The sequence below is a fragment of the Rhineura floridana genome, chromosome 7, assembly GCF_030035675.1.
Source record: "Rhineura floridana isolate rRhiFlo1 chromosome 7, rRhiFlo1.hap2, whole genome shotgun sequence".
Lineage (NCBI taxonomy): Eukaryota > Metazoa > Chordata > Lepidosauria > Squamata > Rhineuridae > Rhineura > Rhineura floridana.
The window spans coordinates 113,762,663-113,778,850 of NC_084486.1; the positions used below are offsets into that span (position 1 = coordinate 113,762,663).

Below are 16,188 nucleotides of genomic sequence, written 5' to 3' on the forward strand. Positions count from 1 at the left end.
CTCATTTAGCATCCTTCAGGAATTCCCAACACTTTTAAATCTGGACTGGGGGCTGGACTAATGGCAACCTTCTGCTCATAGAGTCGTATACATCCAAAGGATTCTTTGAAGGATTATTTCCTTGAAGCAGCAGGAACTTCCATTCCCAGCCTTCTCCTCTGGATAACACCCTTTGAAATCTCATTTTAACTCCCTAGCTGCTCATGTTGCCAATTTCATTGAGGGTTTGTGGGAACCCCTAGGACAAAGTACATGAGGCCAGATCATTTATATCATTTGGGTTCATATGTCCCTGGTTTTATTGTACAGAGATGTATAGCAGTATGTTCAGAATCACTGCAGAATTTTCTTCAGTACTGCATTGCATAGTTACAATACTAGAATCAGGTCTATGTGTGTACTACATTTTATTTTTTTTAAAAAATCTGTCTCAACAAACCCACTTTCTGCAATTAAAAAATGTTATGTGACCTGCATAAATTTTACTAAGATGCAGATATATTAACTTATTTTCCACATTTCATTCCGTTTCTGCTGAATATTGTGAGAGTTGAAAAACTATGTGGAATACTGAAGACATTACTACATTCCTGCCTTTGGCTTTTAGGATTTTACTGGACATTGCCTGCACACTTTCAAGCCTACCATCCATGCCTTAAGAGCTAGAAACCTGCTTTTGTTTTAACAAGTGAAATCTGAGATCATGAGGATGCCATATTTGGTGCATAGTACAAAATTCTGTGCTTGCACAATCATGACTGTGAAATCATGACATCCACACAGCCTCGTATGATTAATATGAGGAGGAACAGATTAAGGTTTTATAGACCTATGGTTTGATCAAGAGTGATTTTTCCACTCCTGTTTTCCTCCTCTGCAGATTGGATCAGAAGAAATGTGTGACTTAAAGTTACATGACAAGAATTCATAAACAGGAACCAGTGAAAATAAAAGCAAGGATAGACACATAAGGAAAGAAGCAAAATGGGAACAACACTAGAGATGGACTTCACTGTTGATATGTGTTTTGATAACATAATTCATAATCCTAGACAACTTTGTTTTACAATAGAGTTGTGAAGTTTCTCAGGACATAAACAAACAATGGTATGTCCTGAGGTTTCTTTCCTAAATGCATTGCAAAATATGTGTAATAAACTAAATAGAATGCTGTCCATATGCAGACTTCAAAGCACCTTAAAAGAGAGCCTCCTTCCCTACAGACCCTCACAGATGTTAAGAGCAGCAAAGTGCCCCCCCGGTAGTTCCACCACCCTCAGACATTTGGGGGGGGGGTCAGCCCAGGAGAGGATATTGTCTGTAGCAGCCCCTAAACTGTTGCATTTTCTGCACACAGAGGTGAGGCCGGCACCTTCATGATATGATTTCTTATGTATGTTGAAGATGCACCTCTTCACTCTGGTCTTTGACACCCGAGAGCTATATTTTTAGAACCCACCATATTCTTGTGATTGTAATTTGTTTTAAACTGTTTTTAACATTGTATTTTTAAATTGATGCAACTCACCCTGGGACATTATAGTGAAGGGTGGGTAATAAATTAAATAAATAAATGATTTATACATATTGCAACTTTTAGAGTGGATACTGTCTAGATGTAGACTTGCTGTGTATTTTGTGGAGATAAAAGGGAGAGAGATATAAAAAGTGCCAAAGAAGACTATTGGTGCAAAGAGTTCAAAAGTCAGCCTCTTGTAAAGCATGCTTTTAAAAAAAACATTTTACAGAGTGTAGTTTTTTTATGCTAGCAGATGGCCTCTCTCTCTCTCTCTCTCTGGACATTGAGATCTTGGAGGGGGGAGAGTTGTAATCTAGCATTGCACTTCCATCAGTGCAAAATGTTGCACAATCACTTGGGCAAGATCTTGCACACATGCAAAAAATCATAATCAATCATTGTAACAGGGATTTAGTTTGATGTGTCTCAGTTAAGAAGCTAAATAAGAACATTCCTAGAAGTATGGAATGTTGAAATGACAACTGAAGTGAAAAAGGAAAGTGCAAGAAGGGGGGAGTGGAATAATGCATTAACCTTGTTGAACTTCTATCAGTTGTGTGTGGAGGGTCATGAACATTACAGAGGGCACATGTTCCCTTTCAGACTATGCAGCACTACCTTTATTTTTATATAAGAACATATGAAGAGCCTGTTGGACAAGGCCAATGGCCCATCTAGGCCAGCATCCTGTTCTCACAGTGACCAACCAGTTGCCCATTGAAAACCCACAAGCAGGACCTAGGTGCAGAGAGCACTCTCCCCTCCTGCAGTTTCCAGCAACTGTTATTCAGAACTCTACCACCTCTAACTATGAAGGCAGGGCATAGCCATCATGGGTAGTAACAACTGATGGCCTTTTCCTCCATGAATGTTTGTCTTCTTGCATTTCTTTTGTCAGAGTTTGTGTTTCTTTTTATACTCCTTGTTCAGACAAGAGTTCCATTTTTTTAAAAAAGAAGAAGCCTTCTTGCTTCCAATATCTTTTTTGACTTTACTTGTTAACCGGCATCCTCTTGGTCCTGGTGGTACCTTTCTGGATCTGCGGTGTATACTTACTGTATTTCTAATACACATTGAGCTTCCAATATTGTGGTTTTTTAAACAACTCTCAAGAATTCTGGAGTACTTTGATTCTCTGGACTTTGCCTTTCATCTTTCTTGTTACCAATCCCCTCATTTTTGGGAAGTTTCCTCTTTTGAGGTCAAATGTGATCCATGCTGGATTTTCTTGGCAAACACTTGCATGTTTAATTTAATAGCATTATGGTCACTGCTCCCACTGGTTCAAAAACTCTTACATTTTGTACCAATATCATATAGGTATGACATTATAAGGTTTGAGACAAGCAGGGCCAAACCAGAGCCAAGAACACTAAAGGAAGGTGGCTTTCTTTCTGGACAGACTATTTGGTCCATCTAGATGAGGACAGGCCAGTTTGGTTAGCAGTGGCTCAGCAGGATCCCTGGCAGGGGTACTTGACATCTCCAAATTATCTGCCCATTTATGATAGGCATTGCTAGAGACAGGGAAGGTAAAATATGTCTTTCTTTCCTCTCTTTCCTCTGAATCTCTGCTTCCCATGAAATCTTAGGAGGAATGTGATGCACCTATTAAAGAGTGCCTTGGTTGCCGAACAGGAGCACTCCTCCTTGGGGCTCTGGAATCAGTGCAGCATCTAGATGAAGGTTGTTGTACCTAATTTAGGCATTTACATGTCCATCAGTTGTCTACTGAAATGGGACCATGCATACATAAGATAGCACTTTTAAGTGTTCATAGTACTGTATGCAGTCCTTCATGAATTTATATGTAACAAAATAAAACAAAACATATACAGGATATCATACATAGTCTTGATACTATCATACTGCTGCTTTTTGTTTTGGGAGTTAAGGGTGTTTCCTTATCACATCTATAGTACACCTTGGGCACTCTCCATTGTTTTCAAAGACCGCATCACTGCCACTCCATGGGGGTCAGGAGAGATTCTAACAAAACCAGAATTTGGTAAGCGCTGTGAATCTATCTATTCAGTGTTTGGTTTAGGGCAGTTGAGACCTGAAACTGTAATGATGACAATTTAATAAAAGGAAGAAAATTATGGGCAGGGAAACAGAGAAAGTATGCTTGCTCAGCCCTTTCATAGAGCATAGAAAGTATTGTCTAAATGGGGCGTGAAGGGTAGGTCCTGCTTGTGGGCTTCCTATGGGCATCTGGTTGGCCACTGTGAGAACAGGATGCTAGACTCGATGGGCCACATTCTTATGTTTAGTTTGGTTATACATTGTTTCAGGACTTTTTTTTAGTAGGAAACAATTTATAAATTTAATAAACCTAAACCTTTAGCAGATCCTTTCACCCAACAAACCAGAGGATAATTTGAAGGGTGACAGCAAAAAAGAAGAATCAGAAAGTGTTAAATATGGCTAGTAGCCCATCTTTTAGGGTTGATCGAAGCTACCTTCATATGATCAGAACAGAGGTGTAAGCAAGGATGGGGAGAAATTTGATTCATTTCACACTTAAAAGTGAATCTATCTAATTTGCACTTTCTGTAACAATACATAAACCAAAACATAACTATCCTTCAAAATTCTCATTCTCTGAATTTTGTAGTGCAGTTTTCCAGCCAAGTAATGTGTACAAAACTGCATATACTAGGATAAAGTGTGCATATATTCCATATATTCAGGAAAGTATCATTCAAAATGCATTATGTTGGGTAGATCGTATTAAAAATGATTGCATTACGAGAAATTTGCCCTGAAATGCAAATGAATTTTCACAAGGTTTTTTAAAAGATATATTCACAAACTGATGTGGAAATGTGGTGAATTCAGCTTTAGAGTGAGAATGAGAATAAGAAACAGGGAGAAACCAAAATTGATACAATTGCCCATCCTAGCTGCAAGCTTCTTTGCTACCTCTGCCAGACCATGATTTTGAATATATACAATGTAGTGAAGGTCAACGAAGAGAGTTTAAGATGATTCCCCGAAATGCCTTCATGTCTTCTGATATAGTTGGAAATAATGGTTGCCCAGAACTTGCTTCAGTTTTCTAGAGGCTACAATGTTATCAGATCTGATTATAATCTTTTTTGGGCTGTCATATGATATAACCTGTAAAGGGGCTTTACCATCCAGTTATAGGTAATTCAGCGAAAGACAAAGCCACCCTCTGTGTATTTTGTTTTTTATGGCAATTTTTTTCCTCGGTCTCTCTCCCTGCTTTTGAACTCCTTGCTGTAATATTTTTGTTTGGCACTTTTCACATCTGTCTTCCTTCCTCCTCTACAGAATACACAGGAAACCTGCATCTGGACAGTTCACACTGCAAATCACGATTTCATTTATTAAAAACATTCCAAATGAATCAGCAACCCAGTGTTTTTAGCACTCTCAGCCTACTCTCATATCTTGCAATAGACCATGCTTTCTTAAAAATCCCTGATCTTGGAGTGATGTGAATTCCTGAAAAATGGTGAGAATCAGTTTCCACTTGTTAAAGGAGTTGCACTCTTGGCATCATGGATATATAAGAAAAAGCTGGAAAATATGAGCCCTTAAAATGAATATTGAAGTAAATTAGCCTTTAAAAACCTACTTATATAAATGTCTAATAAGGTTTGGTTGCCTCAATCAAGGTAGAAGATTGGGGAAATCATCAACCATCTCAAGCCCTACAATGAGCAGAGGAGATCTCATTGGTGGTGCTGCCATTGGGAGATCGGTTGGCCTTGACCCATGATGGGGCTTTCCTGATGCTGATTCCCAGTTTGTGCAATGTCCTCCCTGGTAAGGTGTGTCGGTCTCCCTCATCACTGTCTTTTAGGAAGAACTTAAAAACCTTCCTGTTCACCCAGGCATTTGATGGTTGAAAAATGCTATTGCTGGCAACCTTGAAATTATTAACTGTAAGACACTCCATGGGTCCATGGGTGGGCTTTAGGAGGTGGGCCGAGCACACACACAAAATCAATTTACAATGCAGTAAAATAAATTGTATTTATTTATTTATGGGGGTCCATAGGTTTCATCAGATGCTCAAAGGGAACTGTGACTCAAAAAAGATTAAGAACCATTTCTGTAAGGGTATGTGACTATTTTAAATGTTCTTAGGTTCTTAATGCTTTAAAATGGTTTTAGAAGTTTTAAAATGTGTTAAGTATGTATTTATTTTATTTTAGGAGCAGTGTTTTATCACTTTGGTTTTGCTGCCCTGGGGTCCTTTAAGGAAGAAGGGTGGGACAGAAATGTAATAAATAAAATGGACCTTGACACCATTGCTTAAAAAGAAAAGTCTAAATAAATTTGGGGGAGGAATGGAGAAATGGAGGGCAGGAAAAAGATCAAGCCTGAACTCCACTCTTTGGTCTACATTCCTAACTCTTTGTTCCCTTTCTAAAATGGGAATTGAGGCTCTGTTATATGTGCTTGTACGTAATGTATAGATAATCCCTCAATCAGATTCCCGACACCAGCTGATTGGGGCTGGCACGGATAGGAACTGTAGTCCAAAGCATCTGGAAGGCACCATGGTGGCAGAGGCTTCAAACATCCATGCTGAAGACTCATTATTTGAAAAATAGGGTCCTTTTATGAATCACTGGAACAGACACTGTGACTCTGTTATGTTGTGCATCAGTGGAGTGTTTATTGTAATCTCTTTTAATCTTTTTCAGTAATAAAAAAGAAAATATATCGGTTGGGTGAAAGGTGTAAAGTTACTCATAAACTGCAGAGTGAGTCTCTTGGCACAGAGCAGGGCCTTCTTTGGGTGAAAGACAGAAGAGGGTTGAGTGGGCTGCCCCAGAGGAGAGATTATTGCTAAGGCCATTTGGTTGTTTTACTGGGCTGGATGTCCTGTTTCTTCACCCAGGCAGTTGGTTAAATTGGAATTTTTAATTGTGGCCCTCACAGCTGTTCAGTTGTGTTTGTTTTTATGACTTGTTAATTTGTATATATTGGGTGGTATTCAACTAACTTTTGGGGCTAGTGCTGTAGTCAGCACTAGTGCAACATGGTTTCCCCCCTTCCTCCCCCTGCGTATGCCCCTTGCCATCTCCAAATCTGCTCTGGAGGGTTGGGAGAAAGCTCAGAACAGATTTAGAGGGCATGCAGGTGGAAGAGAGGGGGAAATAATTCTGTCGCATAAAGAGAAATCCTTGTGCTGATAGAATTATTATCTTCATGCTACAGTGACTATGATCCAGTATTTATTGGACTTGTTTTTATGGAATCTGTAATTTTTGTATTTTAAAAAAATATTTTTCTGTATATTTCATTATTTTACTTCATTGTTCCCTGGTCTGGGTTGAAATATTCAGTGAAGAACAGGTTCTAAATAAATAAATAATGAAATTGTGAGCTGCAAGAGGAGATATTTCAGAAGAAGCAAACAGCTTCTTGGCATCTTGAGGACAACACCAATGTTATTCAGGGCAGCCATGCAGTATCATGGCTGGTATCAGCTTTGTGACAGCAAAGGGCATGTCTGCATATTGGCTCTGCTGTATACTTAAACCAAGCACAGCAGCCTCTTTATGTGATGACAAATCAAACATTTAAAATGCCAACATTCAAAAGCATTTCAATCTCCCAGAACATCTGATGACTTAAATTCACTATATTTCAACAAGAAGCTCCAGCATAAAGTTGCTGAATTAGGACTCTGTGGATTGACACTGAACTTGGAAAGAGATTGGGACTAGTGTTCTCACCATATAATACATTAGGCATAGTCAATGTGGTACCCTCCAGATGTTGTGGAATACTCCCTGCCAGCATGGCCAATGGTCAAGGATTGACATGAATTGTAGTCCACGACATCTGGAGGGCACTATGTTGGCTACCCGTGTAACACGCTGTCATTCTATACAAGTGTATCCCAAGTAGCTCCTTATAAGGGATACACTATGCTCTCACACTACAGTGAGAGTGGGACACATGACACACTTATTCCAATTGGATCTTTAAATTTGTTTGTGCATTTAGTGACATTGAAAGTGGTCAGCAGAGACAATAGATGGGAGACTTCTAAGTACAGCAGTTACTAGTGGAGCTCTTGACCTTTTGCAACACTCAAAGGAACAAAACAGAGATACAATTAAGATCCAGGGATTCAAAAATTAATGAAAGCTACAAATGAGAGTCTGTCAGAGCCTATTGTAACCCCACTGTATCTAATTCTACATGTTACATGAAGAGTTAATACAATTTCAGAATTCTTCATCCCCTGACCTCTCCCTAAATCTTTTATGGTACCATCGGCAGAGGACTTTGGGGGGGGGGGAAATGTAGAAGACCTCATTCAGCAAAATGAGCAGGAGGGTCCGCAAATGTATCAGGGCTGGCAGACCACATTTGAAGCAAGTGAAGTAATACACATTACCATCTAAAGAGGGGTCCATCATAACACCATTAAGTACAGATCATTAAATTAAATTAAATTAAATTAGCTAAGAACACCACTGATCGGGGAGGGGGTAAAATTCATGGTCTTAAGCCACGATCTTGAAGCATGTTCACACAGGTGGAATTTCAAATCAAAGACACTTAGAGCCAATCCACATGTTAAGAAAATTAATGCAGTACAATCCTCCCAAGCCTGCATTATAACTACAGAGTGCAAGTAGAAGATTGTATGTTTGAAAGCTCCAAAATAAAAGAGAAAGAGAGAGAGAAAAGCCTCTCTGCATGTGGAAGTCCAGTCTTTTTAGGAAGTGCAATTGATTATGTGGGTGCCACCAGGGAGAATACCCAATATTGTATTCTTCTGGTTTCTTCTGAAGGAAAAATTCAGGCAAAGAACAGAACATCTGCCATGAATCTAAGACAACTTGGAGGGCCTTAAGGGACCCTTAGGGACTCCCTTAGGTTTACAGGGCTCAAGCCATTCCTAGACAACGTTGACTTCAGTGGCCTTTGGTAGAGAGATAACATTTTAAAACAATAATAAGCAAAATTAACAGAACATTCTTTCCTTGGGTTAGCCTGCTCTGTAAATGGATAATCTAGTTGTAACAGATGTTGTAGCATCTCAGATACCTTGTGTGTAAGCAGAATTAACATTTTTGTATTTCCTATTACACCATTCTGTTAAACTAAATCTATTTGACAACTAAATGCAGAAATATCCTCAATCAGTTCTTTCCTACTCAAGATACCAGGCAATCAATCAATCTTTATTTATTTGTTTTATATTCCGCCCGCACTCCTAGCAGGAGCCCAGGGCAGCACAATTTAAGCAAAGCATATCTTGCGCTCGATGTGCCTTGTCCTTTTTTGCATTCTCATAGAATGGGAGCCAAAAGGAGAAATCCTAGGACAGCAATAAGTAGTACAAGGCTAAAGCTGTACTGTATACATCTGGTGCAGGAGACCTTTGGCTCTCCAGATATTGCTGAACTATAGCTTCCATCAGCCTCAGCAAGCATGGCCAGTAGCCAGGGATGATGGAGTTGTAGTTCAGCAACATCTGGAGGGCCAAAGGTTTCCTACACCTGGTATAGATTATTCATTCTGTTATGAACATTAGAAGAGTCCTGCTAGATCAGGTCAAATGCCTATCTGGTCCAGGATGCTATTTCCCACAGTAGCAAACCAGATGCATATGGAAAGCAGATAAGTAGGACATAAAGGCAATAACCCTCACCTGCTAATAATCCCCTGCAACTGGTATTCAGAGGCATTCCCCTTGTCTCCTGAGTAGGAGCACCCCATACTATAACATTTTGTTGCAGTTCCCACTGAAATCTAAGTCAATGAAATGTGTAAGGATGAGTTAACACATGCCATCTGCTGGTAACTGTGATAATGGTGGAGTGGGAGATGTTGCACACTAGCATCTGACATTACCTTCAGGCTGAAGTTGCACAACAGAGTTGACAGTTCTAGAATTGGCTTGAGTGCTGGCCAACTGTACAGCCATTCATCATGTGCAGGATTAAAGCATTTTACAGGCATGGGAAGACATCATCAGAGGGACCCTGGTCCCTTTTTAAATTATAGTCAGTAGACAAGCCTGAACTTGGAAGCAGATTTCTGGTTCGCAGAAATGGGAACAGACTTTGACAGGTTATATGCATTTTACCTTTTTTTTAGATATACCAAGGATATCATTTACTGATCTTGGTGGAGGGAGTTCACTGTGCTACACATGCTACTGACACGGAGAAAACACCTGCAGCCTAGATCCAGCTGAAATGGACAAAATCCTAACATAACACAAGCGCTCTGCAAATTTTAACCCTGATATTTTCTAAGGCTTAAATTCTGTGTCAGGTGGCCTGAGTCCATTCCAAGCTATCTAAAAGATCTAACTTATAATACTTGAGAAAAAGTGTCTTGAAAACAATGGGGTGTTGGAGAAAATGATTCTTGCCTTGTGGCTCTAAACCCTAAAATTCATTCCATATCAATACATTCCTAGCCTCTGACCACAGCAAACATGCCTGCAGATTTCTGCAGCTCAGATGTTTCAACTCTAGTATTCTGGTTGCAAAGATAAGCATAAGTTACTGCCAAAGTACTAGATGGATGTGAATGATCCCCAGATGTATTTCTCCATCTTGAATTTGACCAAGTGCAAGCATTCCACTTCAAAACAAAGAGCTGAACTCCTTTTTCATGCTCACTTTAGTGGTTGATGAGTTACAGACTTGAACTCTGAAAAAGCTGCATCCATTCATTCCTGTTTCAAAGTTTTACAGGCACTTAAACCACAGATTTATTGTTGTATGATGATTAAAATTTGATTATGAGTCTGCTATGAACATATCAGAGTTTGCAATCAACAGCATTTATTGCATCCAACAGCATCACATTAGGAAAATCCGCAGTTATAAGTAAAAGGGATCCAAGAGAGGACCTTATAGTTATTATCTTATTTAGTTACTTAAAATATTTATACACCACCATTCACGATCAATTTCCAAGGCGGTTTACAAAATATGTTAAAACAGCATAAATTAAAACAACAATAACTGAAAGCATTATTGCAATGACCACAGTAGAAAAATATAAAAACATATTAGTAAAAGCTATTAAAATCAGCAAAAGCAAATGCTTGTAGAAAAAAAAAGGTCTTTAACAGATGCTGAAACAAAATTAAGTTTGGTGCCTGTCTTACTTCAGGGGGGATATAATTCCAAAGGCGCAAAGATGGAGAAGACTCTTTATTACAGGGGTATATGCAGTAGCTTAGCACAGATACAGACTCACTGCATTCTACTCCCTTACTAATATCTTATCAGTAAATGCCAAGTTTATCTTATTTATTTATTTATTTATTTATTATTTGATTTATATCCCGCCCTTCCTCCCAGCAGGAGCCCAGGGCAGCAAACAGAAGCGCTAAAAACACTTAAAAACATCATAAAAACAGACCTTTAAAAAAGCTTTAAAAAAAGGGTTAAAACATTAAAAAAAACCCAAATTAACAAGCAAGTTGATCAGCATCAAGTGTAGAGGGCATGTATATCCTTCTGTAGTAGTACTGCTATTAATTGCTATGACAAAGTCTGGGGTTTGGACAAGAGAGGATCAACAAATGTTACCCTTCCTTAATGGCCGATGATCAAACTGCCAAACACATCTTTTGTTAAGGAAATTGCAGGCAAATGGTCCAGAATGATTAGGAACCTTCTTATGTGTTGTGAACAGGGTAGTTGACATATTTCTCTCCTCCTACCTACTGCATAAACATTCAGCTAAAGATTATTATATGTACATAGAGCAGAAGTAGGGTAGCCAACATGGTGCTCTCCAGATATTGTTGGACTCCAGTTCCCATCAGCCCAAACCAGCATGGAATGTGGTGAGGGATGATGGGAGTTGTAGTCCAACAACATCTGGAAACCCACAGGTTCCCCATTCCTGGTGTAAAGGAACAGATACAGACAAAGGAGCTAGCTGTGAAGGCATCTTCTTTGGGTGCCGGGCTAACTCTCTCTGGATATCTGAATGGGTTGCTTAAAACAGTGCTTAAGCTATCTGCCTCCACTAATGCTCCACTAATTTCTGTATTTGTGAACACACTCAAATATTACAGAAACACCATAATCCTCCAATGATCTCCCCTTCCAAAGGAAATCAAACTTGAGTCAGCACTGCCACTGGAATTTCTCTCATCACTCAGGAAGTAGGAAGCACATAATACCTCACTTCAGCAGTGCCCCAAATGTAGCACTTTACTGTTTTTTTCCATTTTCAGTCATTCAGGTGTTATATTCATGGAAAAGTAAAGAGATATAGTCAGGGACACCTTTGAAGCAATTCTCATGCACCTGATGACTTCCACTTTTGGGGAAAGCAAGTTTTGTTCTTCCTTCAATTTTACCTTTTGCAGATTGTTTTATTTTGCCCCATATAACAATAGGATAAACTAAGATAGTTCCTATTCTGTTTCTTGGCCATATAGTGAGAAGTTAGAATGTAACAGAATCCAGGATATAAACTGATAGACACAGAATTAGGAAGCTGTGTGAACTAAGCTTTGAAGTTCCTGTAGGTAGATTCACATAATAGGATGAATGCAACTGTCACATTTTGTCTGAAATTTTCAACTATCATTTCAACTAGCATTTTTTTTATCACCTACAAGCAGCACCAGTCAATGGAATGCCACTTGTGAGCATCACTTTGTAAAGTGATTGTGTCTGTACTAGATTCAGCACAGATGTTCCAGCAATGTGCCAAGGTGAACATACTATCTTGTTCCAGTGAAGAGACTCAACTCCACCTCATAAACTTCTCCAACAATAACCAATGACTCTGATATGGATATTTTCTTTAGGTCTTTGTGTGATTAGGGATGGGATCTGTTGGCCAGTGCCATTGACCTAACAGGCCAGTATAGATTTGAGTTCATTCTTTGTCCGCTAGCTGCTGCTTTTACCAATCCATTCTTTGCCCTCAGAAAAATATTAATACTGCTATTTTAAAAGGAAATATTGATAAAGTTATCATTCTTAGTATTGATATTTTTGAGATGGATTTCTTTTTTCTAAAAAAAAGTCTGTTTCAAAGATAGCCATGAAAAATTGCTATATAAAAATCCAATCCACAATGACAGAGAATGGAAAATTCAGTACCAAATCTAAACTGGATGGAATTCTAGCACATCCCTATGTGTGACTTGGTGCTTTAATGCCAAGGGCTTCTGAGAGGCAAAGGAAAACAATGAAAGGGAAGAGAGGAAGTTGGTGGTATCTTGTGTGGCACTCAAAAGAGCTTTCAGAGTTTCTCTTACTTCCTAGCACAAGTGTATGGTAGCGCTGGTAAGAGGAAGCACATGGATGTTATAAGTTTAAGTGTCAAGTAGAGCATGGCTTTATTCTATGACTTGCCTAGCTTAGGAAACTGCTTTAGCTGCAGTAATACTGCTTGTGTAGTGGCAGATGACAGACAGCATAGGATTGGGCTATAATTGTACCCATTTTTGTATTTTCCTGTCATACAAACTTCAGATTCAGGCCCCTGATCCATCAAAGCATGATACTTTGGTTTGGAGATACATTCTGTGCTTACACTCATGGCCTTACTGGGACTCATTGCAGGAGCAATCCATAGTACAATACATAGTAAGTGCAGGGGGACTGAGCTGATAAAATCTCCCTTGTGTAAAAAGAAAAATAAGGGCCAGTGTTAATGGTTGCTCACAATGGTGAAATTACTCAATAAAGTTCATGAATATTTCACAGAGGTTGCAACATATGGATGCAACTCTCAGCCACTCTAAATAGATTGTACAATTTAAAAGAAAACATGAAAATCAACAAACATCCTTAAGGAATTCTTCATGGGAGTGCAAATTCAACAACTCCATTAAGTTAATTTTTATTCAAAATCATGATGTGCAGGCCATGAAATGAATGATGCCTTTTATTATAAATAACTCTCTTTTGTTAAAACTGAATTCAAGCAGAATAATAAGAAAAGAGAATAAGATGGCTCAATAGTATCTTTCAAATTGTAAACACACAATTTGGCATCAAATCTGAGGAAAGCCACTTAGTCCAGAACAGTCACAGGGGGTTTGCCAGAATACATGTGGTGTGGACTGAAGCCTTGGACAATGATTCTGCTCCCCTACTGCACCATCCACTTATAGAAAAGAGGGTGTGGAATGACTGCTGCAAGGTTCAGGTACAACATCCCCTCCCCTTTCTTGCCAGGCACACCACTACTGTGCACCTAGTGCGCTGCAATGCTGCCAGACCACATACGTCCTGCTTTCATGTGCTGGGAGTCCAGAGGAAATGCAGGATGATCAAAAATGAGTTGCGGAGCCCTGCCAGGAGCACATGACCTAGCTATGATACATATCAATAATTCAACAAGTGTACATCAGATGGAAATAAGACATTATAACTCAAATCCTATGGCAGTCACCATTTACCGAACTTTCTCAGTTTATGGTAATGCGCACTGCAGCCTGGCAGGCTAAATATAAAGAATATTAAAGCACCACTCTTTGCTCATATTATCTTTCCAATAAGCTCTAAATTACATTGTTCAATAAATTCAACAACATTTCAAAAGTCATCTCGATTCATCTATCTAAAATTGCTGTATACATTCAGCTTTCAACATTTTTCTTTTCTTTCTTCTGAACTCATTTTACTGCTTCGGTCAGGAAATGAACTATTTCACATTTGCTGCAGGACAGGAAAGCATATTTTTATTAGGTTTCAAAACTAATTTGTTTCCTTGACAATTTTATAAGGACCATAACTACAACATGAGGTTTCTAGTATGGACTTTCCACACACATACTCCCTAATTACCCTATTGATCCTGTGTTAGATTATAGATTGTCATAGCAGTGTCTGAGTAACTGATATTTTTCAACCCCTTCTTACTTTCCTCAAACTGTATTTTTCCTCTGTTTTGTAGGTTTGCTTGTTTGATTTATCACTGACGAATCACTGATGATTATTCCCATCCATGTTTTCTCTGTATTCGCAGCAGCAGAGTGTATAGCTGATGTAATAATCAAGCCAGTGTTTTTGAAGGCAGGCAAACTTTTCACACATCCCAGCAGGGCTCTGAATTCCTAACGCATGAATGCCGATGCTTTTATTAAAACTGTGCAGTTCCTCTAGAGTGCAATTATAATGTACACTCTGTAAACTACTGGATTCTGTCTAGTTCAGTATGGTTATATCAAGGCCTGTGGAGTATGAACAAGAAGTTGATATTTGCAAAAGATTACATTCCCACCCCTACTCACCGAAAGTAAAATGAACATAAGAACAAATGCAACCCCCCCCCCCAAAAAAAACACCTCCACTGTGATCTTTAGCACATTGATTACCTGGCATGTTTTTTCCTAGCTGTGAAGTTCACAGAAAGTCCTTCTTACATGTCTTGCATATCAACCACAAGAAACCCACATAAAGAAGAATGTAAACTACAACATACAAGATGGGGTAAAAACTCTAATGACAGCATTGAGAGACTCTCATTTTTCCCAGCTTATTTTTTTTAAAAAGAGCCCAGGAAAAACAACACCAATGTTCAGCTTGTTGAAACTACATCAGACCGAGAGTCTGGACCCAGGAGGATTCTCCCAGGCTCACTAATAAAGGTTCAGTGTGCTCCCCATCTGGCACATTGATAGATAGATTTCATCCACATCTATTCATCATAATCCTATGAAAAATAATCTCTTTAAACCAGTCTGGCACTCGCAGGAAACAAATGTTTTGGAGATCTGATATGCTCAATGAAGCCCATTATGTTGGCAATGTGCTCATGAGATTTACTTCCTTGACAAGTGATCCTCTGGCCATTACATTAAAGAGAGGGGGGGGGAGAGAGAGAGAGAGAGAGAGAGAGAGAGAGGAGGGATGGATGGGTTGCATTTGTTATTTTACTATACAATTCACTATGCCTGTGATCTTTAAATTAATGCAGTTCCCCCTTGTTCAGGGTTTTGTCAGCACTCTGAGCTCAAGTGTCTAATTATGCACATCATGCAACAAGTTTAAAATGGCAAGGCACAGCTTTCAACAAAACACTCACCGTAAACCATGGCACCTCCCGTTTCATGCAAAAAGCGGAATCGGTGGTTTTTAAACAGCCAAATGGTGAGTATCGTAAGGATGAGCAAGAAGTTAAAGACCAGCAGCTCCACAGCACCCTGGTGAAAAAACTGGTCCTCATCTTTCACTGACCTCAATTTCCTTGACTTCTCCATTTCATCTCTATTTATTTAAACTACTCTACTCCACAATCACCTCACAGAATTAGTTGAAAAATGTCATACTAAAGAAAACTTGAGAGGTTAAAGCCTGAATGTCTGCTTTGGTAAAAGAAAGTCTAGACAGCACTGAAATTCACAACAAACATCTGCTTTATTTGCAGCCTCTCGGCAAACTGACACAGCTCAGAATTCAGCTGGATTCTGGTTACAACTTCCTGTTTCCCTCTTAAAGCTATCCTGTCTCATTTTTTTATTTTGAGGTTGCATCACTGTGACATCTTTTAGTGGCGTGTGTATTGATGGTATTCTCTTCTGCAAAGGATTTTAATTTTTTTAAAAGAAAGGTTTTGTGCATAAAAAACATTAAAAGGGTTAAAGAAATGGCATCATATATTGTAAAGGTGTTGTACTTCTAAGTAAAAACAGTTGCTACTCTACATTTTAACGATTTATTATG

General features: G+C 39.0%; 1 protein-coding gene across 6 annotated transcripts in view; it reads right to left on the bottom strand.

The window, feature by feature from the left end:
* SLC9A9 (solute carrier family 9 member A9) overlaps window positions 1–15,900 on the bottom strand; it is a 414,620-nt gene extending 398,720 nt beyond the window's left edge. For all 6 annotated transcript variants that reach the window (XM_061636943.1, XM_061636945.1, XM_061636944.1 and 3 more), the window contains exon 1: window positions 15,551–15,900. In XM_061636943.1, the coding sequence (XP_061492927.1) occupies window positions 15,551–15,725 (175 nt within the window). In that variant the 5' untranslated portion in view covers window positions 15,726–15,900. The remainder of the gene's footprint in view (window positions 1–15,550) is intronic.
* Between the last annotated feature and the right edge of the window lie 288 nt (window positions 15,901–16,188).